General features: G+C 46.8%; 1 protein-coding gene across 12 annotated transcripts in view; it reads right to left on the reverse strand.

Moving 5' to 3' along the window:
• The window catches only part of LOC135260514 (disco-interacting protein 2 homolog C), a 177930-nt gene that overhangs the window by 63773 nt on the left and 88411 nt on the right, over positions 1-25746 (reverse strand). For 7 of the 12 annotated variants that reach the window (XR_010331600.1, XM_064345782.1, XM_064345780.1 and 4 more), the window contains 5 exons: positions 21747-21857; positions 13818-13967; positions 8516-8731; positions 4526-4663; positions 541-675 (listed from right to left, as the gene is read on the reverse strand). Coding sequence is in view for 11 of the 12 variants with exons in the window: in XM_064345782.1 (XP_064201852.1) it covers positions 541-675; positions 4526-4663; positions 8516-8731; positions 13818-13967; positions 21747-21857 (750 nt within the window). In the remaining variant the exon portion in view is untranslated. The remainder of the gene's footprint in view (positions 1-540; positions 676-4525; positions 4664-8515; positions 8732-13817; positions 13968-21746; positions 21858-25746) is intronic. The other 5 variants (XM_064345786.1, XM_064345784.1, XM_064345785.1 and 2 more) reach the window with 2 other exon arrangements.

Raw genomic sequence — 25746 nt, forward strand, 5'->3', positions numbered from 1 at the left:
ACACACTCACTCTCTCTCTCACACTCACACACACACACACACATCCTCTCTCTCTCTCACACTCACACACACACACACACACACTCTCTCTCTCACACTCACACACACACACACACACTCACTCTCTCTCTCTCACACTCACACACACACACACACTCTCTCTCTCTCTCACACACACACACACACTCTCTCTCTCTCTCACACGCACACGTACACGCACACTCTCTCACACACACACATGCACGCACGCACGCACACACACACTCACACTCACACACACACTCTCTCTCTCTCTCTCTATCTCTCACACTCACACACACACTCTCACACACACTCACACACACACACACACACACTCACACACACACTCTCTCTCTCTCTCACACTCACACACACACACACACACACTCACTCTCTCTCTCTCTATCTCTCACACTAACCCACACACACACACACTCTCTCACACACACACACGCGCACACACACGCACGCACACAAGCACACACACGCACACACACACACACACACACACACTCTCACCGTCTCCTGTCTCCATGAGCTCTGCGTTGCCGTATTTGGGCGTGGTCCTGGAGGTGGTGGACACCTGAGGCCTCTCCCCCTGCATGGAGTGCTCCGACGTGTAGGTGGTGACATCGGGCGGGGCCGAGTGGTTCTCTGGGGGCGGGGTGAGGCCAAGGAAGCCTGTCAATCAACATCAAAGCCCCGCCCTCCCCCACCCACCACATCCTGACGAGCCTGGCTAACGCTAGCGCTAGCGCTAATGCTAACGCCATCTCCCTCAGCCCTGAAACTCCACAGGGAAGGACTGTGTGTGAGTAGCCAGGAAGAGGAAGCGCATGCAGGGGAAGGAAATAACGGATGGCAGACAGACAGACGAGGAACCTTCCACGAGTTATGGATTATTGGGTGGGGGACCAATGGGATGGTTGGGGTCTGGCACAGTTTTAAGTGAGCTACAAAAGATCGTTCAGAAAAACAAGCACAACAAGAGGACACAAGATTAGCTACAGATGAATTCCGTACATCTACGAGGCAGTACTTTTGTTTCTCTTCTCTAAAACAGAGGGCTGTCCGTGTGTGTGTGGAATAGCTTGCCTGGTCATGCAGTAGAGGTACAGACCCCTCTGTGAGTCCAAGTCCCTGTTTAACGCAGTGCTAGATGCTCTTTAGCTGGCAGGTTAAATTTGAGCCCGATGAACCCAATTGGTTGTTCCTGTCATTGTGCATACTCATGTCCTGACGCTCAACCTAATGGTATATCACAGTCCATCGTGAGGACCCCCCCAAATTCTAAATCTCGCAGTTGGCCACCTGCGTGGTGATGGGGAACCCCCTGTCCTTAAACCCTGGCCCCGCCCCTGCCGCCGTTTGCATGGTAACAGGTACGGCAGGTAAAACCCTCATTTGCATGACACTGCAGTTCCAGCAGGTCTGCCTCCGTGAGCTCCTGCTTCCAGAGGGAAAAATTTTTTAAAAACAACACAAGGCCATCTTTTCCACAGCTTTGAACAAACAACAGAGCTAGGATTCTGATTTATTTACTTTAGTTTGGTCTTCCTTTCATACCCTCCTTCTGTCGAGAAGCCGCTCCTTTCTTTAATCAAATTGTCAAACTGTCAAATTTCAGTCGGGAAAGGTTCTCCTTGCCGATGAGCACACAGGTGACTATACAAAGAGTAGTGACTCAGTTTGGACCCAGCGCGACTGTCTTTGGGCAGAGCTCATTTTCAGATGCAAGGAGGGTGGCATACTAACACTATTCCATTCTATTCTATTCTATTCCATTCCATTCCATTCTATCCTATTCAATTCTATTCTATTCTATTCTATCATATTCCATTCTATTCTATCCTATTCCATTCTATTCTATTCTATTCTATTCTATTCTATTCTATTCTATTCCATTCTATTCTATCCTATTTCATTCTATTCTATTCTGTTCTAAAACCCGCAACTGTCAAGTTGACAACTTTTAATACACAAAACAAATAAAATGTCCCCTTTGCTGGATGGAAACCGGCTTCTTTCCTTCCACTGAATATCAGCTCTTCTCTTTTATGGCCATATGAGGGACCAGGAGAAGCCAGTCACATTATCCAGGCTGTTTCGCCTCCCCATTTATTCATTTATTTATTTATTTATTAAATACTCTTTGCCGGTCTGAACCCCGTCACAAGCTGTCTGGCTGCCTTTCAGTCGATTTCACTTGGAGCAGCTAAAGCATGAAAAATCATTCCAAGTTCCAATTTGGAGGAGCGAGAGCAAAGAGTTTTCAATGAAGCGTCATCAAAAAAAAAAAAACGGCTTTCGACAACAAACAAACAAGCGCTAAAAAACCGACATCGCAGACTGAAACCAGCGCGGTCAAGGGCAACGGAGTGGAGCGGAGGAAGGGCTCGCCGGGCACACAGTACAGGGTCCAGCGTTAATTCAACTCCAACAGTGTTAATTCAACTCTAACGGATGAATCAGATAATTAACACTGGACACTTCCCTGCGTAGGCCTGTCTGGTGAACATGAGCGTATAAAAACTCTTCCACAGCACTGGGTCTGTGAGCTACCAGCAGATCTACACAGTAGCGCTCTCTCGCTAAATGAATTACTCCTCATGTTAAACGTGAATCAGCCCCAGCTCAAGCAGAACCACAGCACTGTTCACACGGCTTTGCGATTTCAGAAGCCTTTGCTACTTCATAAGCTGTTTGTGCTATAGATATGGCCGTCCAACAAAGTAAGGGGACACAAGCGGGTTCACTTCAACAGAGCTTCAATACAGGGAGAATACATACTCAGCTATGGTTTTATTATTTTTGGTGCAACAAATATCTCCCACTGTTCGACAAATAACAATCAATCAAAATAGCTGTTTATCCGGAGTACATCTGAATGCGGGATGTGGGATGGGGTGCTGTCGGATGTCGAGGGGTGGGGGTTTAACCTCTGACCCTACCCATCGACACGTGATTGGTTTCGTTCCGCCTTTCCAAAGCACGGCAGCTCGCAGCCCGTCGAAGGCCTTTTAGGCTTCTCTAAAGAACAGATTCAGAACTATAACAAATGCGTCCTCATTGAGTGTTTGATATCCCTTAACCGCCCCACATCGTCTTCCTAACACGGCAGCTTTAAAAGACGGCCATATGACTCAGGAAACCCAGTGCTGCGTCGTCCTTTGAATCTGCCTTTGTTGTGTTCCAGCCCGTTTTCCAGCCCCGAGGACAGCAGCATCGGAACAACGTTTCTGTTCACGCCCAACGTCCCGCAGAGGAAGCCGTTGGGAAGGTGGCGCTACTCGCTAATGACTGCTGCGTAACCTGTGAATGAGACTTCCCCTCAGCCTTCCATGTCTAAGAAAGCGCGCTGAATTAAAGCAACAATGTTTTTTAATTAGAAATGATAACGTGCGTGGAATTGTCATAAGCCTACTCACTGACTAGACTCAGCCACTGTAGGCAGAATCTATCTTACCGTGCTGAGATGAATGGAACAATTTAGCAAACCTGATTTTATGAAGTGATGCTCACACATTCAAGGTTTTTTTTTTTTTTTTTTAAGAGATTGTAAACATCTGGCCAGCAATCTCAAAACTAACTGGTTCACAGGTAGGGAAACTTGTTAATGAGAAAACCACTGCGACAGAACGCATCACAACAGACGTGATAAAAAACAAGAACAAAAACAACAACAACACCACCACCAGAGCTTGTGAAATGGCAACGTAAGAGCTGAGTAATTAAGAAAAGAACACACAGCACAGCGCTCACGTTGGCATCCGCGAGGCTCAGACATGCAAATGAAGGCACTTCAAAGACACGTCGCCCAAAAACACGCTGCTGCCGTCTGACGTTTACTGGGCCCGAACGCTCGAGTCACAGGTGAGCTCAACACAGATCAGCGAACACAGAGAGAGCAGACCGTGGTAGACGATGACAGAGCACACGGATGGGATACAAAGCATCTAAAAGCAGACGTTTAGCCAGCAGTGTTTCGGTTCAGCTGCTACCCTCCACCTCCCCCCCCCTCCCACCCCCCCACCCCCCCACCCCCCCACCAGGCTCACTTCAAAGATGAAAAATTATCTTTCAGCACAAGCCGTTCGGTATCTCACGCCGCAGTTTCCACGGCGAAAACCCAAATCGCTAAAGTGGAAACACGCTCTCCTCTGATCTAACAGCTAAAGCCTTGCACCTTCAACCTCAGTGCCCAGTTTATTTTATAATGATCACTTTGCTTTGGGAGGGGGAGGGGCGTCTATTTCACCATGTTGCTTTCCATTCAGAGACATCAACGCAAACGCGTGGCCAGCAAACACATCAACTCAGCTTAGCGCACCTCAAAGCGACCGAGATGACAGACTCATACCGAAACGCAGCGAAAGCAGGGGGTGAATGGGAGGCGGTATGAGGCGAGGGGGGGAGGAGGGGGGGGGGCAGCGTTCGCCCACCGTGAGGAGGGGTACCCCCCCCCGAAACGCACAGCGACCCCGACGCGCTTCTGGATACTGACCCTCGGCCTGGGAGTGCGGGTGCCAGGCCAGGTCTGCTCCCGGTGCGCGGGACCGGCGGGGCGAGTTCCCGTTCTCCACCGCGCCCCGCCCCGCGCCCCGCCCCGCGTCCCGCTTCAGCGAGAGGTGAGCGATGGGCCCTGGACACGGGGGGAGAACCAGAGCCTTAGAGCCCGCCCCCCAAAATACAACAACAGCAGCACTGAATTTAAAAATAAAAAAACTAAAACGAAACGAAACGAAAACAAACCGAGCCAAACGGGTGTGTGGAACCGAACACAGCGTCCCAGACTGACCCAAGCAGCATGTCCAAAATGCCAAGAGCCATTCGCAATATGGGGGGAGGGCAGGATGAAATGCACCTTATCTAAAACAAAGGGCAGGCACAACCGAGCTAATGCGAAAGCGGAGAATGAAAGAAAAAAAAAACTAAATAAACACTTCCTTCAGAAACAGATTTCTGGAGGGTTTTTTTGATGACCCCCTTCTTCCCTCAAAAAGAAAATAGGGAGAAGGACATTGTGGAAAAAAACGACCTTCTAAATCAACAAAGTGCATCCTAAAATGTACACACATAAATATAAAAATAGATTTTTTTAAAATTGAGCTTTCAGGGTGAGCCCTCCGCCCCGAACATGGCCAGGATGGCTCGCACCAACGACACATCCAAGAAAAGAATTCTTATTATTCACCAGTGTCTGCTTTTAGATGATGGTGTTACAGGAAGATGGAGAAAAAGACAGGAGAATGTTCACAGTCTTTGTGTAATAACGCCACACACCAAAAGGCCCCTGCGCTTCTCGTGTCTGACAGAACACCTGGCCACAGTTCAAAGGTCGCAGGTGATGGAACGGGATCCATTCCACTAATAGGCTTGGAAGAAATTGATTTTGCTCGCAACTAATTATACCCAGGCCATATATACCAATCGTTGCCATCATTTGTTTACATGACATCTAAACATGTGACATGTTAATGTTTGCGGGGGGAAGAAGACACACAGAACAGTACCCAGGACAAACATTTTTATAAAAGGAAGCAGCCATTTATTTTTTATTTAAATGGTAGGCTCTTCCTGAATTACTTCCTAATTTTTGTCAATAGCCCTTGCTCACGAAAAGGTAAAAATTTATGACAGAATGTTGTTCAATAAGCATGTTGTCCGAAGTAGGATTACTTCGGTTTTAGAAAAATACTGTCCGATCAAATTTAGCTGCACTACTGTTGTGTACATGGATTTTTAAAATTCAAGAGCTTTAGCTTCTCAGCTTCTCACTCATGTCAATATTTCAAATATAATCAACTGTCCTGTTCTGGTACCACAGGAGACAGTTAAAGAAGGTAAAATTTTAAAAACAGAATGTTTTTATTGTCTGTGTACAGCAGGCCTGCCGAAACATCAAACTGAATTTTACAGTTCAACAGCGAGACATTCAACACATTAAGCAGTTTTTATAGAACTTCAATGATGTCAGTTGTTTAGCAACCAATCAAGTTCTACCAAGCCAACCTACTAGCATATGTAAAAAAAATGCCACATCACGGAGACAACATCTGTTTCCTAAAACTTATTTTAAGTTTAATTTCGCTCTCAGTATGGAAGCACTTTCAGGATTCACAGGCTGGAACACCAGAAGACTCATACGTGGAAACAGGAGGGTAGTAAGTGTGCATTTGTTGTTAGACGGCCAGAAGCAAGAAAATAATACCATTTATACCCCAGATCTATACCGCTATATTCCACCAAACTCGTTGGTTAAATTCCTTCTTTACAGAATATCAGATGTTACTGCTTCCTTCTGAAAGCTTGGCTAAGAGACCAAACGCTCAGCTTAATCCAAGCCTTTTAAAAACCCTCCCTTTCCGGATTCAAATGGGTCTCTTAACAAGAACAAATGAAAGCTTCCCTTGAGCCGGTTCGCTGACTGCAACCCAAAAGGTTTAATAGAGGTGGCTAAAGAGGCAAATACAATCGAAGCCACAAAAAGACCAATCCGTCTTAGCTGAAGAAAACCACTGAGCCATTTGTTTTATTCACTGGTTTTTAAAAAAATGCAAGTGACCTCCATGGGTGAGGTCTTGCTAAGTTCTGTAAGGGTCTCTGGTTATTTCTGAGATGGTTCAGGTCAACAGCTCAACGCCCGATCGCAACGTCCTGCCGCGTGTGAAATCGCAGAGGCCTGTCAGTCGAGGGCTCAGCCTTTCCACTAGAGTTTCATCGCCTCCCGCAGCTGTGGCATTGAAGCGACACCACGAAGCAGCCGGTTCAATCCGGTTCAATCCGGTTCAATCCGGTTCAATCCGGCTGCACGCCACAGAGGGCCGCTTGTCAGAACGAGCGCTAACAATGTCGCTAGCAGACCAGCAACTCAAGGCTCGCGTAGCCATTCATGTGGCCCGCTGCAGTCAACCTGCAATGCGCTGGCTAGGACAAAATGGCGCTCCGTACCTTCACCACGGCTGAATTTACAAACAGCTTAAGAATTGATGTAAGTAAATCACAAATTGTTCTTTAAGTTGTAATACAGTACATCAGTCTGGGGTATAAATGGTTTTTTTTCCCCACCAAGTTTTAGAAATAAAAAAACTCTTGAAAAATGAAAACAGGTGCAAACACAGCGGTTTGCAGAGGCAGGCTTTTATAAATACATGCTTTGGGAAAAGAGAGGAAAGCAAATCTCCAGTAATATCAGGCTTATTTACACATTACATATCTCAGTGCAGGGGGCTAGAACCACGGCCCTGGAGAACCGCAAAGCATGCTGGTCCACGCTTTTCACCTCAACGTAAAGCCACACAACCTCCGGCGAGTTCGCCCGGCATCGCTCTCCCCTGCCACAATCGGCCGCTTGTGGGCGTGTTTTTGATTTTTAAAACAGTGTTTCTTAAATGTATATCAATCGTATCATTCTGAAATCCCCACAAAGCAATAATTAACGAGTCCTCTGTAACAGAACGATGTGGAATGGGGAAATAAAAATTCTAAATCGGAGACGGTTTACATGTCAGATCTTTAATCCGATTGGTTATTGTGTCTTTCCCATCACTCCACCCACTCGCCTTGCATCGCCAGCTATCCCAGCATGCCTTGCAGATGCAAAAACTTTGCTCCTACTGAAATGAACGGAGGCGATTCTTGTTGGAGGATGTGTGGCTTTACCCTTAAAAATGGACAACCAGTTTCAGACTGAAGAATCACGGTGTGGTGAGTTAAACTGTGTCGGTTAACTGCTGATACTGATTAAGAGCTGGATGAGACAGACAAGCAGCACATTCTGCAGCTCTCCAGGACCAGGGTTCGAGAGCCCTCCCGTACGGGAAGAAAAGGAAAAAACAACGACAGGAAAACAGACTGAGGGAGAGAGAGAAAGGGTGAGAGGGGCGTGGTTAAACAGGTCAGTCCCAGGGGCTACGTTCAGACCAGGGTCCATCCGTCTCAGGGTTCTGACTGGCTAATTCCTTAATTACTTACTTAATTACTCAATTAGCTCAATCAGTCATTTACTTGATCTGATTTTTTTTTAGATCTGTAGCTACAGTTGCAGCATTGTTTGGTGAAAATGCTTCTTACTGTGGTTCCATATAAAAGTAAACCAGCAGCAATGTAAACGTTGCTGTGTGGAAAACTAAGTTAGGTGAACTGGTTAGGAAAACCAGTTGTGAACCAATGGCTTACATGAAAATCATTCTTCACCCTAATCACCAGCATAGGGTACAAAATGGGTGTAATTCAGTCAGTCAGTTGAGTTTTACACCACTGACATTAGACTCTGACCTGCATTAAATCATTTTTTGTCTTCATTTTTTAATTACAAACAAGCATTACATTTTCTTAATCTTCACAAAACTGAGGCTGGCCGAACTGTGCTTGTGAAGAAATAATCATTTTAGCTCTTAACGACCAGTCACAGTTAAAGACAAACAGTGGCTGCATCGCGGCTTTCGATGGGGGGGGGGGAGCGGGAGGTGGTGACGACGCCCAGGTGAGTTACCTGAGCCGCCGATGTGCGTCTGGCCCATGACGTCGGCCAATCGGCTGGCGGCGCCGCTGCCCCCGCTGTGGGTGGAGGAGGAGGAGGTGGTGGAGGAGGTGGTGGAGCCGTGGATGGCTCGGCTGATCCAGTGCTCCATGTTTATGCTCCCCTGGCTGGAGGTGGGGGTGCCCTCCCCCTGCATGGAGCCCTCCCCCTCTGAGCCCGAGGATGTGTCTGCAAGGGGGGGGGGGGGCAGAGGGACAGAGAGTAGGAGGGACAGAGAGCGACGGTAGAGGGACGGGGGGGAGAAACAGAGGGAGAGAGAGTCAGAGAAAAAGAGAGCGGGAGAGAGAAGAGGGGGAAGAGATGGAAAGGAAGAAAAAAGATACAGAGGAAAAGAGAGAGAGAGAGAGAGAGAGGAAGGAAGGGAGAGAAAGGAAGAGGGAGAGAGAGAAAACGCCTGGTCAAAGCCACACCATCATTCAACTACCACACCCATCCTAATCAACACCTGCAAGTCCTGATGACAAGATTTTATTAGCAATCTGTTCCCACCCCAAATGGGACAGAATGAACAGGCATTAAAAATCACAATTACAACCTGTACACAGAGAATGAGCACAAGCATTAATCACAATAATGGCCAAAGGGCTAGCACAGTAACTAAACTGTTCATATACTGCTACTAACTTTTAGTTTCATGGGTAATATAACAGTAAGGAAAGAGGGGACATATTTCTGTGTCTTTTCATTGCATCTATCACAACTTCGTGAGAATGCTTTGGGATGACCCTGCACCAAGGCCTCACTCTGAGCCGGGGGGGGGGGTGGTTGGGTTGCATGCGTTTTACAAGGTGGATTGCTGGGGTGGGGCAGAACATGGCAGGGCAGGGCGGGGCAGAACAGGGCAGGGCAGGGAGGGGCAGAATAGGGCAGGGTGAGGCAGAACAGGGCAGGGCAGGGCAGAACAGGGCAGGGTGGGGCAGAACAGGGCAGGCGGGCAGAACAGGGCAGGGTGGGGCAGAACTGGGCAGGGCAGGGCAGAACAGGGCGGGGCAGAACTGGGCAGAAAGGGCAGGGCGGGGCAGAATAGGGCAGGACGAGGCAGAACAGGGCAGGGTGGGGCAGAACAGGGCAGGGCGGGGCAGAACAGGGCAGGCTGAGGCAGAACAGGGCGGGGCAGAACTGGGCGGGGCAGGGCAGGGCAGAACAGGGCGGGGCAGGGCAGGGCAGGTGGTATGTAGGTTCACACACACCTCACTGTCCGCACAAACAGGCTGCCCTACTTTACACAGTGTGGCCTACTGAAAACAACCAACACCTCACCTGCACACGCTCCTAACATTCAGGCTCAGAACACCTTAGCATGACACATCTTTACATGAAAAAACACAGGCATGCAACTAATAACAACCAGGTATTCTAATATCACATTGATTCATATGTAATTCATAACTAATATCATTTATACTAACACATGACATTGGAAATGCATTTACGTATTTTACATAGGACTTTTAAAGACTGGCATCGGTCACATTTGTATTATCAAATAAAACACTGCACAAGACAAGTCGAAAAGCATCACTGAAATGTTCTCATAATCATTCAGGTAAGCACACGGCACACACAGAACATTAAACACAGTTCAGGAGACACTGAGGTTAGACAAAAGCTTTCAGCAGACAAACGTGAGCGCAATGAAAGACACAAGACGTGTTTTTATAGACTGGAGGAGACGCTTCTGACAGTTTGATGGCAGCGAGCGTGCGTCCGGACAGAACAATCTGTGAGAAGCCAATAAATGGAAATGATATTTCCCCTTTGCCAAGAACACTGCAGAGCCAAGAGTGAGTGGGGGGGAGGGGGGGGGGGGGGGGCGCGGCACGACAAGAGGGGCTCTTTGGAAAATTTGATTAAGCGGACTTTAAAATCAGGTCTTGACTTTTGTTCACTCTGAGTCAGTGCAGCTGTAGCAGCCTGGCCATGAAAAGCACACAATTGTTGTAGATTTATTTTTGTTAAAATTGAAATATACAACAACAACAACAAAAAGCCAAAAGCCATTAACATACTTTGGCTAAGATACTCACAACGCTCTTGGACTAAAATGTAGGCTACAGCTTAGTCTTCATCCTGGCATGTTACATTTATTTATTTATGTATTTATTTACCTGTATATTTCACACTTTTTTAAGTTTTAAGGGGGGCAGGACTGTGATGTCTCCCCCATGTTCTGACCTTACCCCTGTGTAGAAAGTGACGGTTATGTCCCTGGCGTGCACCGGTTGATATTTATTTAATGAAATATTAAGTGTTCTTCTGGGTGACAAAAACGAAACTGTGGCTTTAATATGGGAAAGCACGAAGCAGCCAACGAATGTGACAGCAGCGAATGCATCGGTTTAGCAGCATGACGTGGAACTGCGCGACACAGTAACGGCGTTTCAGTTTTTTAGTTTCAGTTTGTCTTTTTTTAAAAGAGCTCTCTTCTCTCTTCCTCTCCGTTTCATTCCGCGGTCACTCCAGGCGACAGCGCGGGTACACGCGCCAGACGGACGTGGCAAGGAGACGGAGGACGGAAAAACGACGCGGACTCCGGCGCGCAGCTGACAGCCGCGTTTGCTAACGGTAGAAAAATAAGTCGTTGCCTGGCAACGCTTCAAATGCATCACCCCGACGAGTCTCGCAAGTTCCAGACGCCGCCGCCAAATATTAAAAACGGGGTCGCGATGCTGCTCAATGCGACTAATGAATCACCGCGAATACCAAACCAGACACAACTGCAGCCGCTCAGAGAGTGAATTTATCAAGGATTGCGGGGCTTTTGGCTTCGTTAAATATTTAGGATTATCCTAAATCCAGATCCAATTTCAGTAACTAGGCGACAGTAGGCTATTTTGTTCAGATCTTCCTCTGAATCTTAATCTCTTTTGCAAACAGGACCATGATGGAACTAATTAATTTGATTTGTCCACTTCAGGGATGGGATACTGAGATAAAGCAGGGAGGTATTGTCTATCAGGAATATTATCAGTCGTAAACAAACCTAAATTAGCCCTCTTTTTCTTATTGTCCAATGTCCATGTGGAGGCCACATTCCTGTGAGAATGCTACAACTGACACAGGCCTATGTCCTTCCATGGTTTCAGTCATTTCGTTGAGATATTTAAAATCCAAGAAAACTCCCCAGGAAGATCGAAGAAATTTCCCCTGGGGGGAAAGCTCACACAAAATTTTAGACTGCAACTGCTGAGCACAACCCTCACTAAGCGAACAAACCTATCTTCTCATTTGCATGCGCCTGTGTGTGTGCGTGTGTGTGTGTCCATGCGTGCGTGCGCCTGTGTGTATGCGTGTGTATGTGTCTGCGTGTGGCCAGTGTCCCCCCAGCAAGGCAGGGGCTTCAGCCTGCCAATCATCCCAGCGTCATTGTGAGAGAGCGCCCCCCTATGGCCATACTGTGCCAGCGGTGCGTAAGGTTTACTCCTCCAGCTCACCCCACAGAAGCTCAGCTGGAGGACTGCGGAGTCAGGAGAGATGGCAGCTTCAGAAAAGAAAATATTTGTTTGTTTTAAGTTACCATTCGCTTGACACGTGAAATATTCTCACCCCATTGGCAAATCTTGAAAAGAGTCAAAACTGTCTCACCTCACTGGCAGTATTTTTTGCCTTAATTAGGGGGAAAAAAGTAGATTTTCTAAAATTTGAAGTCTAAACATAAGACTAAAATACTTGCTGAGACTGATTTATTTTTCTGGTTTCTGCAGTTAGTGTCTGTGCTCAGCTGAACTGTCGGGGGATGGTGCAGTACTGGAACAGGGCTGTGGATATGACCGGCCATTCCAAACTGGGAGAACAGAGCAAAATATAAATAACCATTGCACCGCAAAAGGTTTCATATTAGCGAACAGGCCAGGATCATTATGCGGTGAGGATAATGGGCTTATGGCATTCAGTGGAAAAGTAAATCCATTATGGCCTTTAAACTCACGGCTGACTCAAAGTGCTGTGACAGAGTACTCTCCGGCACGCAAAACAACCTCCAGCGCGGTTTGGCAGTTTGTAACCATTGTCATGGCGATGCAGAACGGCTTCTAGAGGTAATGGGGGAATAACAGAAAGCGCCCTGGGCTCCCGACCCTGAGAATGATCAGCGCTGACTGCGTTCTGTGAAAGATCTGCTACTGTACAGTGGGGAAGGAATGCGAAGTAATTTGTCTAAAATCCGGAGCAGCGTTGTCTTACCAGAAGGAAAATAAACACGCGCGGCTTTAGATAACGGAGAAACATTAACGGCTGACTCATACCGGGAGACAAAGCTGGGCATTCAGAGGCGATTACAGCTCTTCTTTTTCCTGACGTTTCATAAGTAAATGTTTTTTTTTTTTTGTTTTTTTTTTAAACAGTCGTCCGTGTGAATGCTCTTCACTATATCTACCAGCTCTGGGATTCATGATTGTACAGTGTCTTTGACTATCATAAAACAAGACCAGGTTAAAACCTAGTATATGGCTGGACCTGACACACGTGATCCGGCCGACCAATGGTGTAACTGCATAACTCGGCCGACCAATGGTGTAACTTCATCACTCAGTCAGTCAGTCAGTCAGCCAGTCACAGACATTCACGTTTGTAGGGCTGGCCCCACTGTTGCGGTCCAGCCAAAAATAAAAAATTAAAAACACACTTGTGCACTGTGGTGCGCTCAGACCCTTTTGAAGCAGATATTTCGGGACTTTTTCTCCACTTTTCTGTGCATGGGGCGAATTGGTCATGTCTAATTTAACCCCCGGCCCCTCCCAAGTCCCAGATCTAGTGTTTATTTTGTGGAGGAGCGGCAGAATGGAACTCCCCGTGCTTACCAGAAAATTTATCCTCCAGATGACAGTAAATCTGGCTTGTGAAATGTAGGTGTTTCCCACAGACCACTTTTTCCATGCGGACCATTCGCACAGCTGGATATTTAAGGTTAAGCGCCTTGGTCAAGGCTTCAACTGACAGCGCGACACGTGGGAATCAAACCCGCAGCCACTGTAAGTCCAGCTCTCTAACCGCTGTACCACACTGTCAGCCTTATCCATGGGCTGGGGGGAGTGAACGCGGTGTCGCACTGCTGAGTGTCAGCCTATCGGCAGTGAGAGAGACAGACACAAACATACACACAGGAACAGTGACAGAGAGAGAGAGAGGCAACAGCAAGACACCGCGTGACTGGCTCATGCAGAAGCGAGGTGGGCGGGGCCCAGGTGAGGGGGGGGGGGGCGGGGTTCGCTGAGGAGGCGGTGGGTGTGCGGCACTCGCGGCCTATGGCATTTACCTTGGATGGGCACATGTTCCTCACCTGGGGGAGTGTAGGCATCCATCGAGGTCTGCACCACCAGGGAGCGACGCTTGGACGGCATGGGCACCGCCATCTTGCGCTCTTTCTGTTTGGCCAGCGCCGCTTGCACGGCCTCTGTGTGCACATCTGAGAGAGAGAGAGAGAGAGAGAGCGCCCACTGCTGTAACTCAGGCGTCACTGCAGGATATATAGCCTTCCCCCCCACCAACCCCAACCCCCAACCCCTTTCACATCAAAGCACCTCCTTCTGCCACAGCCTCTGTGTGCACATCTGAGAGAGAGAGAGAGAGAGTGCCCCCTGCTGTAACTCAGGCATCACTGCAGGCGATAACCAGCCACCATCCCCACCCCCCACCCCAACCCCCCAACCCCAACCCCTTTCACAGTCAGTGGGGTGTTCCTGCAGATTTTTATTTTCACCTTCAAAATCAGCAACAAATTCAGACCCAAGAACACCAGGGGAGAGGCGACTGTAATCAGCGGCTTTAAACGGATGATTAAGTTCAGAGTGACAGTGAAAGCCAGCAGGATCCGCAGCGCCCCAGGACCAGAGATGGGGGACCGCTGTTTTAGGCCGGAGGTGGGACGTCCCATTCCTGGAGGGACGTAACCATTCCTGGATTTCATGCCGAATTCGGTCAACCTGTAACCCTGGCTCAATGAGCTAATTAGCTGTATATCCTCATATAGGACATAAACGTTTCATATGGCACCGGTTGTGTGTTTGGCACAGCATGCCCTATAGACTGTACGTGCTGACAGGTACCATTAAACGCAGACTTAAACTCGTCGGGATTACACACACAATTGATTTGGGCACTACACCACATCTGTGTTATTCTACATGGCATTAGCACAATTTGGTCATTTGAGCATCTAAGGCGAATCTCCTGTGTCATTCATAGGCATCTAAGCACACACATCTCCTCGGATCCATGGAGATCTAACAACCTCTGTGTCATTCTCACCAGAGCATTAGCAACCTCCGGTCCTCTATCAGGATCTAGCAGCCATTCGGTCATTCATGAGCTCAACACAACACAATTTGTTCTTCAAGACATCTAACCCATTCTCTGTTCATCTATCAGGAGCATCTAAACAATTTCTGTGTTCACTCATCGGGCATCAACGCCACATCCTCTTGTGTTCATTCTCATCCAAGAGCGCATGCTCACAATCTCTCGGTCATTCATCAGAGTCTAAGACACTTTGTGTCACCCAGAGCAAAAATTAGTTCATTCTCATAGAGCATTATGCAATTATGTCATTTATAGAGGTTAGAGTTAGCAAATGTCAGATTACATAAGTGACTGGGCTAATTAAAGAACTACAGTAGACGTCTGCATGCTAAGTCACTCTGGATATGCAAGTCATAACTCACAAGTCTGCTAAATGCCAGTAAAAGAAAATAAAGTAAAAAGTAAGGTAAATTACAGTAAAACAAAGGTAAAGTAATGCAATGTATGGTAAAGTACAGTAAAATATGGTAAAGTAAGGTAAAGTATGGCAAAATAAAGGTAAAGTAATGTAATGTAAAGTCTGGTAAAGTAACGTAAATATGGTAAAGCATGGTAAAGCAAGGTAAAGTATGGTAAAATATTGTAAAGTACTGTAAAGTAAGGTAAAGTATGGTAAAATAAGGGTAATGTAAGGTAAAGTAAAGTGAAGTGAAATTAACAGGTAAGAACTTCCAGGACGAGGTTTCCCCACCAGAACTCTGTGGCTTTGCTGCAAAGTTTTTAACTGTTACACAGTGTTGCATCACACGAAGTCATTAAGCTGCGCGTTGCTCCACATTACAAGATCTGAGCCAACGGGATAAACCTGCTGCTCCCGTTTCTGAGTCCGGTTCCTGACAGACAGCAGCCCGAGCCATTCCGGGTTTTACTAGAAGCAGGGCAGCACGCCTGTGTGTTAGCGTCCTAATTCAGCTGTGGCAGAACCAATGAGAGTCCAGAGGGGGCTGGATGCCCTCCATCAGAGCTGGTTTAACCGACAACTGAGCATTTTACTGTTGAGCGTGCTAACTGGCTCTCGGTAAGACCTGGAATGGCTCAAATAGCAAAGGTACCTTGCTCAAGGGTACAACGGCAGTGTCCAACCCGGGAATCGAACCTGCGACTTTTAGGTTACCAGACCAGCTCCTTACCCATTACACAACACTGCCGCGCAAAGAATAGGCAGCCAGCGCTCCACAGCCCTGAAAACTCTTGCTGTCAAAAAGCTACAGAGATGAACAAACAGCCCCCTTTACTGCTGCTGGCAACCCGAGCGTACACAGTGATAGATCTACATAATGCAGCCCTAGCGTACGTGCACATAAAGCAGCCTCCTAGAGTGGTGACTGCATGCTGAGGGGGAAGTGCTCTACTGCAATGTGAAAATGGCAGGCAGGGAAATACCAAATAAAATCTCAGTGTTTACTTGTCCGAAGAAAAATCACAAACCGCTCTGAATACCGTACACTGTGGAGCCCTGCCTGGGTAACCTCAACACTGAGGTAACGTAACGAGATCCTGCTGAACCAGGATGCACATCAAAGGGCTTTCCGATCTTAATTAACACACAGGGAGCAAGTGCAGCGGGCAGCTCCATTGCTTCACAGCCAGAAGTCGTCCTGGGTTCGAATCTCGGCATGGGGCCTTTCTGTGTGGAGTTTGCCTGTTCTCCCCGTGTCCGCGTGGGTTTCCTCCGGGTACTCCGGTTTCCTCCCACAGTCCGAAGACATGCAGGTAGGCTAATTGGAGAGTATCAGTTGCCCCTAGGTGTGAGTGAATGGTGTGTGTGCCCTGCGATGGATATTCCTGACTCTCGCCCAAAGCATGCTGGGATAGGCTCCAGCATGGAACAAGCCCAATGACTCAACAGCCTTAGACAGGCCCAATATCTACAACCAATAAATTTGGAATGACAGAACAGAGCACTGAAAAACTGTCTTACAAACCCTGTAAACGTGTGTGTGTGTGTGCCCAAGGGTGTGTGTGCATGTGTGTGTGCGTTCCAGATACTGGATAAGGTAAAAGAACTGTTTAAACGGTGCCAAGATCCAGTCTCGAGCCCAGTTACAGCACACAACAACATTTGCATGGAAACCGTGGAGAACATTAAGCTGCCCTATGGGGACAGAAAAGCCTCCTAATGAAGCAAGCTGCTCATTTGATGATTAGGAGAGCCAGTTTGTCAGCTGGATTACTGATACATGGCATCATGGCAGCAAAGATGTTCTGAGCTTGTTCTCACGCACACGCGTGCATTCGCAGCTTCAAACATTAAGGTTAATCTAAGCGCTAATAAAAACACATAATATGTGTGTATGTGCATGCGTGCGTGTGTGTGGGCGAGTGTGTGTGTGCGCCCAGGTGTGTGTGTGTGCCCAGGTGTGTGTGTGTGTGCGCCCAGGTGTGTGTGCGTGTGTGTGCGCCCAGGTGTGTGTGTGCATGTGTACATGCGTGCGTGCGTGTGGGCGTGTGCCCAGGTGTGTGTGTGTGTGCGCCAAGGTGTGCGCGCGTGTGTGTGTGTGTGCGTTCATTTGTATGTGTGAGTGAAAACACTAAAATAAATATCGTTCCATTTGGGGAGCGGGCAGTATCTAAGTGTGATGCATTTTCATGGCTTAATTGGCACGAAAAACTGAAATGAAGGTCTATACATGATTTATTTCTTCTATCTTCCTGCCTGTTAGGTTGCAATGACATTAAAAGCGGGGACAGTTACCAGTGAATTCCAGAAATGAAAGCAAACAGAGAGCTGAACATCGTACATCTGAAGTCCCACACACACAAACATACGGTGCTGTTCTGATGGCGCAATGTTATTGATAAAGAATCCTATCTGAGCAAAAATGCATTTAACAGAAATAAAATAATTGCTAAACAAAAGAAGAGACAAAGCATTGTAGGTTGTTTTTCTGCTCCGATTCTAATTTCAAATCGCCATTCCACAGAGGAAAAAACACACTACAGCACACAGCTATCAAAGGAAACCTTGTTTTTGTGTGTGTGTGTGTGTGTGTGTGTGTGTGTGAATATGTAACAGCCACACATCGCGAAGGTGTGAATAACTGTTGCTGTTTGGGGGACTCCATTTTGAATCCCACGGTCCAGGCCGTGTTTTGACACTCTGTCTTCACTGCTGACTCTAGGTGTCATTTCCCTGTGCAGTTCAAGCCCCTTTCGTCAGCCTGAAATGATGTTTGATCAGCCTGCCACAGCAGTGTAGCGGTTTTCTTGACCGAAGATCGGCAAGGCTGAGGTTTTTGGTTTCTTTTTTTGGTCAGTGTTTAAAGACAACATTCTGAACTTTGGAACTGAAAGTGAGGAGAATGTGGCAGCGGTACCTGAACCTCATTTTGGGAGATGTTGAGCAGTCACGTGTCACTGTCATATAGTGATCAGTGGAGATCAGCCATGTATCGTGATCAGTAGTGACGGGGAGATCAGCCATGACGATATAGTGATCAGTGGAGATCAGCCATCATGATCAGTGGAGATCAGCCATAGTGATTAGTGGAGATCAGCCACAGTGATCAGTGGAGATCAGCCACAGTGATCAGTGGAGATCAGCCACAGTGATCAGTGGAGATCAGCTGCAGTGATCAGTGGAGATCAGCCATCGTTAGCCTACAGCTGCCCTTAGCTGCTCAGTGCACTGAGCTCACTGCAGTGACGAAACGTCCTGACTGCAGCTGGTAATGCAGACATTTTCCATCAGCCAATCAGCTCACAGCTCCAGACCACATTTACAACGGAAACCTCATCTGTCACTTCAACCACAAAAAAAAAAGAATAAATCGCGCTATAGTGGGCTTTCCAACATGGCTTCATCCCTAACTGACCACTGACTTTTTCTGCAAGCAATCACACAGCAGGTCAGTCAGAATAGAAATCTGCTGAATTAGACAATAAGCATAAAAAGACCAGAATGCAATTTCTTATAAAGTAGAACACCGTTTAGATTTTATGCAAGGTGAAAAATAGTTTGAATAATATGACTGCTTTGTGGTGACTATATGGCTCAGATGAAACTTCAGTAGCAAGGGGGGCAATGAACAGGAATATCACTTTAAGTCCTGTTTAAAAAAAAATAAAACCATGAGATATGTACGACTCAGCAGAACTTGCAGGTCTGGGAAGACTCATTCGTAAAATCCAGAGACAATGCAAAACGCAAGCAGAATATGAAACTATAAACACTTCCAGAGGAAGGCTCCAGTGGCATTAAAGTCCTATTCACTGAGCTCCTCGCTGTAGAACACAAGAGTGCGGTTCTGCAAAACCTCCTTACTGACTGCAATCCGACCACAGAACACAGCGCCACCATCTGGCACACGTAGCATTAACGAGGCTGGTAATTTGTTGATGATCCCTAAGTGTCGATGGCAGGCAAACAGGAAGTCACAAATTCTTTTTAAAATTTCCTTCAGAAGAAGTTATCCGCACGCAAAGCCATAAACAGCCTTGAGAGATGAGTCTACAGAAACACGACGGACCAACTGAATTTACTCCTGAACACAGGAACTCATTTCAGCTGCAACATGTCACTATTTCATCACACTCAAAGCACGTTCAGAATCAGACCACAGACCAATGCTGTCCTCAATTTCCCTTTTGATACAATTGTTATGCAAATTGAAGGGTTCTTAAGAAGAAAATAATTAAATAAACACGGTTTCCCAGGCAATGACATTGGATTGCTTTTGCCACAGTTGCATTTTCAACAACATTAATAATAGACTGCTTTAAGACGTGAATAAGTCACATAATCCTGCTGGAACGTACAGGATATAAATATTGCTTTAAAGGCTCCAGGGGATTTTACTGCATACAGGCAGGTACAAATCCATCCATTATACTGCACGTGAATTATGGTTATGGTTTATGACCATGGGCAGATGTCCGTACTCACAACAGCCGAGCCCCATACCTGTACGGCACGGGGCACAGGTAGACCACCGCGCGCGATAAGCAGCGAAGCTTCCGCTATTGTCTCCCCCCCCCCGCCCACCTCACCCCCCCCTCCCCGTACCGTGATACCCACTGACAGACACGGAGCACTCCATCATGTGCATTGTAAAGGCCAACATCAATCAGTCAGTAATCAGTAATGTACACAGAAGCAGGGAATGATGGATGTTGGGAATGATCTCCGGTGGCTTTCTTTGCCCAGAACGGATTACCCCCCTGCGCCCCCCCGCCACCCCCCCCCCCCCGCCCATCACAGCCAGTCCTGAAAAAAGTTCCGCCAAAGGAGGCACAGTCGCTTTATCCCATTCAGAGCCCATGCATTCACACGCACACACTGACAACCTACAGGACACCACACACACAAGCGCACAACAGACATGCGCACTACAGGCACACCACTATATACACCATGCACAAAAACAGAGATCCACCACACACACACACTACACCACGCGATTATACACCACCAAAACGCACGCACACACACGCGCACACACACACATGCACACACACAACACACACAACACAACAAGCACACACACACACACACACACGCATGCACACACACACGCAGCACACACACAGACACATACAGCACACACGCAACACACCACACACATCACTCACTCACAGACACATACAGGCACACACACACGCACACACACAACACCACACCCACACAAATACAAGCACACAGCACACACACAACCTCTTTCTGCACACACGCACACACATCACACAGCACAACACACACACATGCACGCACACACACACACACACACAGCTTCCACGGCAGAGTCTTCAGTGAATACAGAACAGGCGTCACACACTCACACACACACGCACACGCACACACACACGCACATGCACATGCACGCTCTCACAACATGAATAATTGTTCCACTCTCTGGGAATTCTGTTTATGACTTTTTTTTTGCACGAGTTTCCAAATGAGTTTCCCCCCGTGACTCAACTAACGAATCTCCTGAGCAGCCCTTCTCCCGTTCTGCCTAATTCAGCTGCTGCACCTGCCGTCCCAATATTCAAATGAGACATCCTGCTGTTCACCTGACAACTGCGATGAAGTCACGAGCTACAGCTGAACCCGTACAAACACTGTGTAGTTTTTTCTGTGGTGAAACCGGTACAGGACTGAACCAACACTGATGAGTAAAGCGCTTTAGGAAAAATAAATCCTGAAATAATTAGTTGTCGCACAACCCGGGCCTTGGGATGATCTGCACGCTCATGAGAAGTCTTCAAGCCACGTAACACTCACGTTAAGAAGCACCATACAAATGAAACTGAATTGAATGGAACTGAATTATATAACAGGTTTAGTTCAGTAAACATACACCCGTTCGCTTGTAAGTCTGTGTAATTTAAACAGCTATAAACAGAACGAATGACCAAAGTAGGTTCATAATGTGAATGCCTAAAAATGCTAAGATAAATATTCAGTGCAAAATTAGAACTTTTAACTGTAATAGAGTACGTTCAGTCTCTATTGTTATGACTTGAGTTAGAGTAACACTTTTAATTCTACTGTGTAACCACGGTGAAAAAGCTAAACCAATACTGAGCCAGGCATGTTCCCCATCACTTGTGTGTGTGTGTGTGTGTGTGTGCGTGTGTGTGTGGTGGTGGTGGTGTGAGTGTGTGTAGTGTGTGTGGGGTGTGTGAATTGTGTGCAGTTGTGAGTGAGTGTGTGTGTGTGTGTGCGTGTGTGTAGGGTGGTGGTGCGTGTGTGTGTAGTTGTGTGGCGCTGCGTGTGTGTATGTGTGTGTGGCGTGTCGATGTGAGTGTGTGTAGTGGTGATGTGGTGATGTGAGTGTGTGCGTGGTGGTGTGTTGTATGTGGAGTGTGGTGTGGTGTATGGTGTGTGGTGAGTGTGTGTGGGGTGTGTGTGTGTGTGTGTGTGTGTGTGCGTGTTTAAACGTACCTGATCTGTATCGCTCGTCCCGTGACCCGGAAGAGCGTCGCCGGTGGTAACGGGACGAGGAAGAGGGCGTGATGGGGGGTCTCCTCTCCTGGGACAGGGAGGGATCTACCCCTGCAGGACAAACAGAGGAACAGCACTGCGTCAGCAAAGCCCAGCGCCCAAAACTGCTCACATTCACAGTTACACTCAGATTCCAATAGTAAAGCCAATACAATTCTATTAACACATTAATATCTACGACGGTACACAGCATAATGTCCAGTGTTAGTTCAACTCTAACAGAGAGAGAGAGAGAGAGCGAGAGAGAGAGAGAGAGAGAGAGAGAGAGAGAGAGAGAGAGAGAGAGAGGGAGCACTTTCGACACTGACAGCAGTTGTGCAAACATATGAACTGTGAATTACAGGGGAAAAAACCGACCACAAGAGACTTTAACACTTCAGATTATGACACGTTTATAAATGCTTAATAAACGCTTAATAACACCCCTATTCATTAATAAATACATTTTGATGGTTCTGACAGCATTAACTAATGTAAGCAAACAGGAGGAAACAATGGTGGTGAAAATGGAAAAATTTACTGCCAAAATTATTGGCCTATTAAGTGTGACTGTTTTCAAAATGAACTCCCTGGATCCATGCGAGGCAAGCATTCGTTTAAGATTTCTCAAGCACACTATAATGAATCAATTAGCTTTTCGCACTCCTTCAAACACTAAGAATGGGATTCGTTCTCACTTTAAAAAGGCTGATGTCACACGATGATATCGCTGCATAAAAGGTTACTCCTCCTCGCACCGTTCCCCGGAAAGGGTACGCAGAAGCGCTCACTCTGATAATGGGCTGCTAAAGCTAAACAGCGCTCAGGGTTACGCCAGCAGGGCTACGAGCCGCGACGGCTAGCGGTAAGGAGAGCGCGCGCAGTCAGCGTGTTCCTCATTCATTTCAATACACAGCAGATGTGCAGGTGACAGAGGACAGGTAAAGACTCACCTGTACATCCGTAAAAACAGATGTACAGGTATCGGAGGACAGGTAAAGACTCTCAGCAGAGACAGATGTACAGGTATCTGAGGACAGGTAAAGACTCTCAGTAGAACCAGATGTACAAGTATCAGAGGACAGGTAAAGACTCTCAGTAGAACCAGATGTACAGGTATCAGAGACAGGTAAGATCAGTAGAGAGAGCGGTAGAGTACAGTAAGACTCTCATAGACATGTAGTATCAGAGGCGGAAGACTCTCAGTAGCGATCGGTGTCAGGGTACAGGTACAGACTCTCAATAGAACCAGATGTACAGGTATCAGAGGACATATAAAAAGTCATGACAGACACTGATGTACAGGTATCAGATTACAGTTAAAGACTCTCAGTAGAGACAGATATACAGGTATCAGATTACAGTTAAAGACTCTCAGTAGAGACAGATACACAGGTATCAAGGGACAGGTACAGACTCTCAATAGAGACAGATGTACGGGTATCATAGGACAGGTAAAGGACACCCCATACAATAACAGGATTTATACAGTTACTGTAAGTAACAGAATTTCTACAGTTGTTTTCCACTTCATGAAATGGTTTAACCCTTTAGAGTCCACTACGCACTCCACAACCAGCTATGGTTACTGACAGGCTCACGCTAGGGTACTGCCAGACACTGAACTTGTGGACGTGATTCGAAGGACAGGACTGTCTGTTCTAGTAGCGACAGCCGCAAGCGTGTACCTGGGGAACGTGTTTATCACGACACACACGGGGAAATACGGCAGACACCGAGCAGAGAGTCCTGGAGGGGGAAAAGAGATACGATCTGAACTGAAAAGCTTCTGAAAATCAACATGAAGATGCCACCAAAAAATAAACATCCCCTGGGATCAGTGAACTGTCAACATGGGAGATTTTGTATGAAATCACCCAGGGAGTTTTTAATTATAATTGATCTGAATTTGTGAATTTTACAATAATTTTAGTACGCTGCATTTAAATCTCAATTTTTTGTTAAACAAACCCTCAGCAGTGACTCAAACCCCCAGTGGTGTCAGATTCAAATCCTGCCGGGTTTTCGGTGCGTTTCAGCAGATAACTAATTTATTTAAGTCACTCATCGGCTAAAGAATCTGCACTCCTTTCTTCCCCCCCCCCCCCCCCAAGGCCTAATTTGGCTGATGATTGAAAGGAAACTACAAAAACCAGCAGATATTACAGCCCCCCAGGCCTGGAGTTTCACAGCCCTGCGATGGAGCTCGTATGACAATAATACCTTCTTTTTTTGTTGCCAATAACACTGACATTGTGACAGACACGCACACACACACACGCACACCACACACACACACACGCGGCACACCACAGCACACCACACGCACACACGCACACACACACATGCAGCACATGCAGCGACAGGATCTTCCACTCCCTTTATAGGATATTAAACTCTTATTAACCTCTCTTTATTTACGACTGCAATATCTCTGCAAGGGGAGACTGGGTTATCAGAGTCACAGCAGGAGGACTAATGAGCGATCCAACACACACTCCGACCAAATTTAATTTAGTCTCGGGCGCGGATAGATCAGACAGCCTGTAGCCCTCTCCCTGTCGCATTAAAGACCGTGATGGTGCTCGAGCATCTCGCGTCTGAGCCTACTGCAAAGGTACTTGTGCATCTCACCGGCTGAACTGGATTTGAGCACCGTTAGTATTTCTCTAATGAAGACACTTTTAACAGGAGCCAAATGTAATTGAATACAGTTTTTATTTTTTATTTTAAAGATAAATGACAGTGTGGCTCAGAACACTTCCCGGCAAATGCAGAAACAGAATCGGCATGGCTATGGTGGTGGAGAAGGCCATGATGGTTCTAGACCTCATTATAACTTAGGCTGATAAAGATCCCTTTAGAAGGTGTGAGGTCACAAATATGCGACTGGAACATTCTTAACAGGACATTCTAATGCTGATGATGTCACAATCATTACTGGTAATTGAAAGCAGCTCTAGTTCTAGAACACTGACTATTGAACAAAGAAAACATTCAGAAAAGTAAGGGGGGGGGGGGGGGTCACATACACAGTCTGTCAAACTTGGGGGGGGGGTTTGGTCATAACTCCATCCCCAGAGGGCCAATGCCTGTGTCCCTTTGTCCTAGTTTGTCCAATTTTCATAGTAATTTCCATCAGTGACCATATTTACATGCACGCAGTACTCGGATAAGGGCCCTTCATCTTGGTTACAGTCACATTCTGAATAAGCTGTTTGCATGTTCAGCTGCTAATATAATATTCCTGCACACGTGGTCATTAGAGAATCATAAATAAACCTTGTAAAGGACATAGATGGCATTCTCTGCCAGCTATATAGTTTAGGGTGAGGAGCTCCAGCACTGTATTGTTGTTTTTCCACTTATGCAAAATAGCTTATTGTGAAGTCATTATTCAGTGACTTCTCAAAAATAAACTTCTCTATTAAAGACTCTTTTTCTTGCCCAAAAATATGAAATATCAATGCCTTTCATAACTGGGAGACAAACGTGTCTCACACAGTTTGCCATGACAACAAGCTGGAAAGAGTGAATTATGACCCAATATTATGAGCAAAATATAACACACGGACTTGTTTATTTGTGAAAGGGTGGCCATATGACTCATCATGATGTTTAATAGAGGAATATCTGTCTTTATATAACCATCTTACAGTAATGTGTTTAAAGGTCTCATGCCAGTGTACTGAACTGAATATTTAGGTCAGAAAAGTTAAAATGGCGCATCTAAATGTAGTCGCCGTGAAGTGTGACTCGTTGCCATTTAACGCTTCCTGTGATTGGCTCGCAGAAGCCTCTCCACGTTGCCATTTACGCTTCCTGTGATTGGCTCGCAGAAGCCTCTCCACGTTGCCATTTAACGCTTCCTGTGATTGGCTCGCAGAAGCCTCTCCACGTTGCCATTTAACGCTCCCTGCGATTGGCTTGCAGAAGCCTCTCCACGTTGCCATTTAACGCT

This window comes from Anguilla rostrata, chromosome 8, assembly GCF_018555375.3.
Source record: "Anguilla rostrata isolate EN2019 chromosome 8, ASM1855537v3, whole genome shotgun sequence".
In the NCBI taxonomy this organism is placed as follows: Eukaryota; Metazoa; Chordata; class Actinopteri; order Anguilliformes; family Anguillidae; genus Anguilla; species Anguilla rostrata.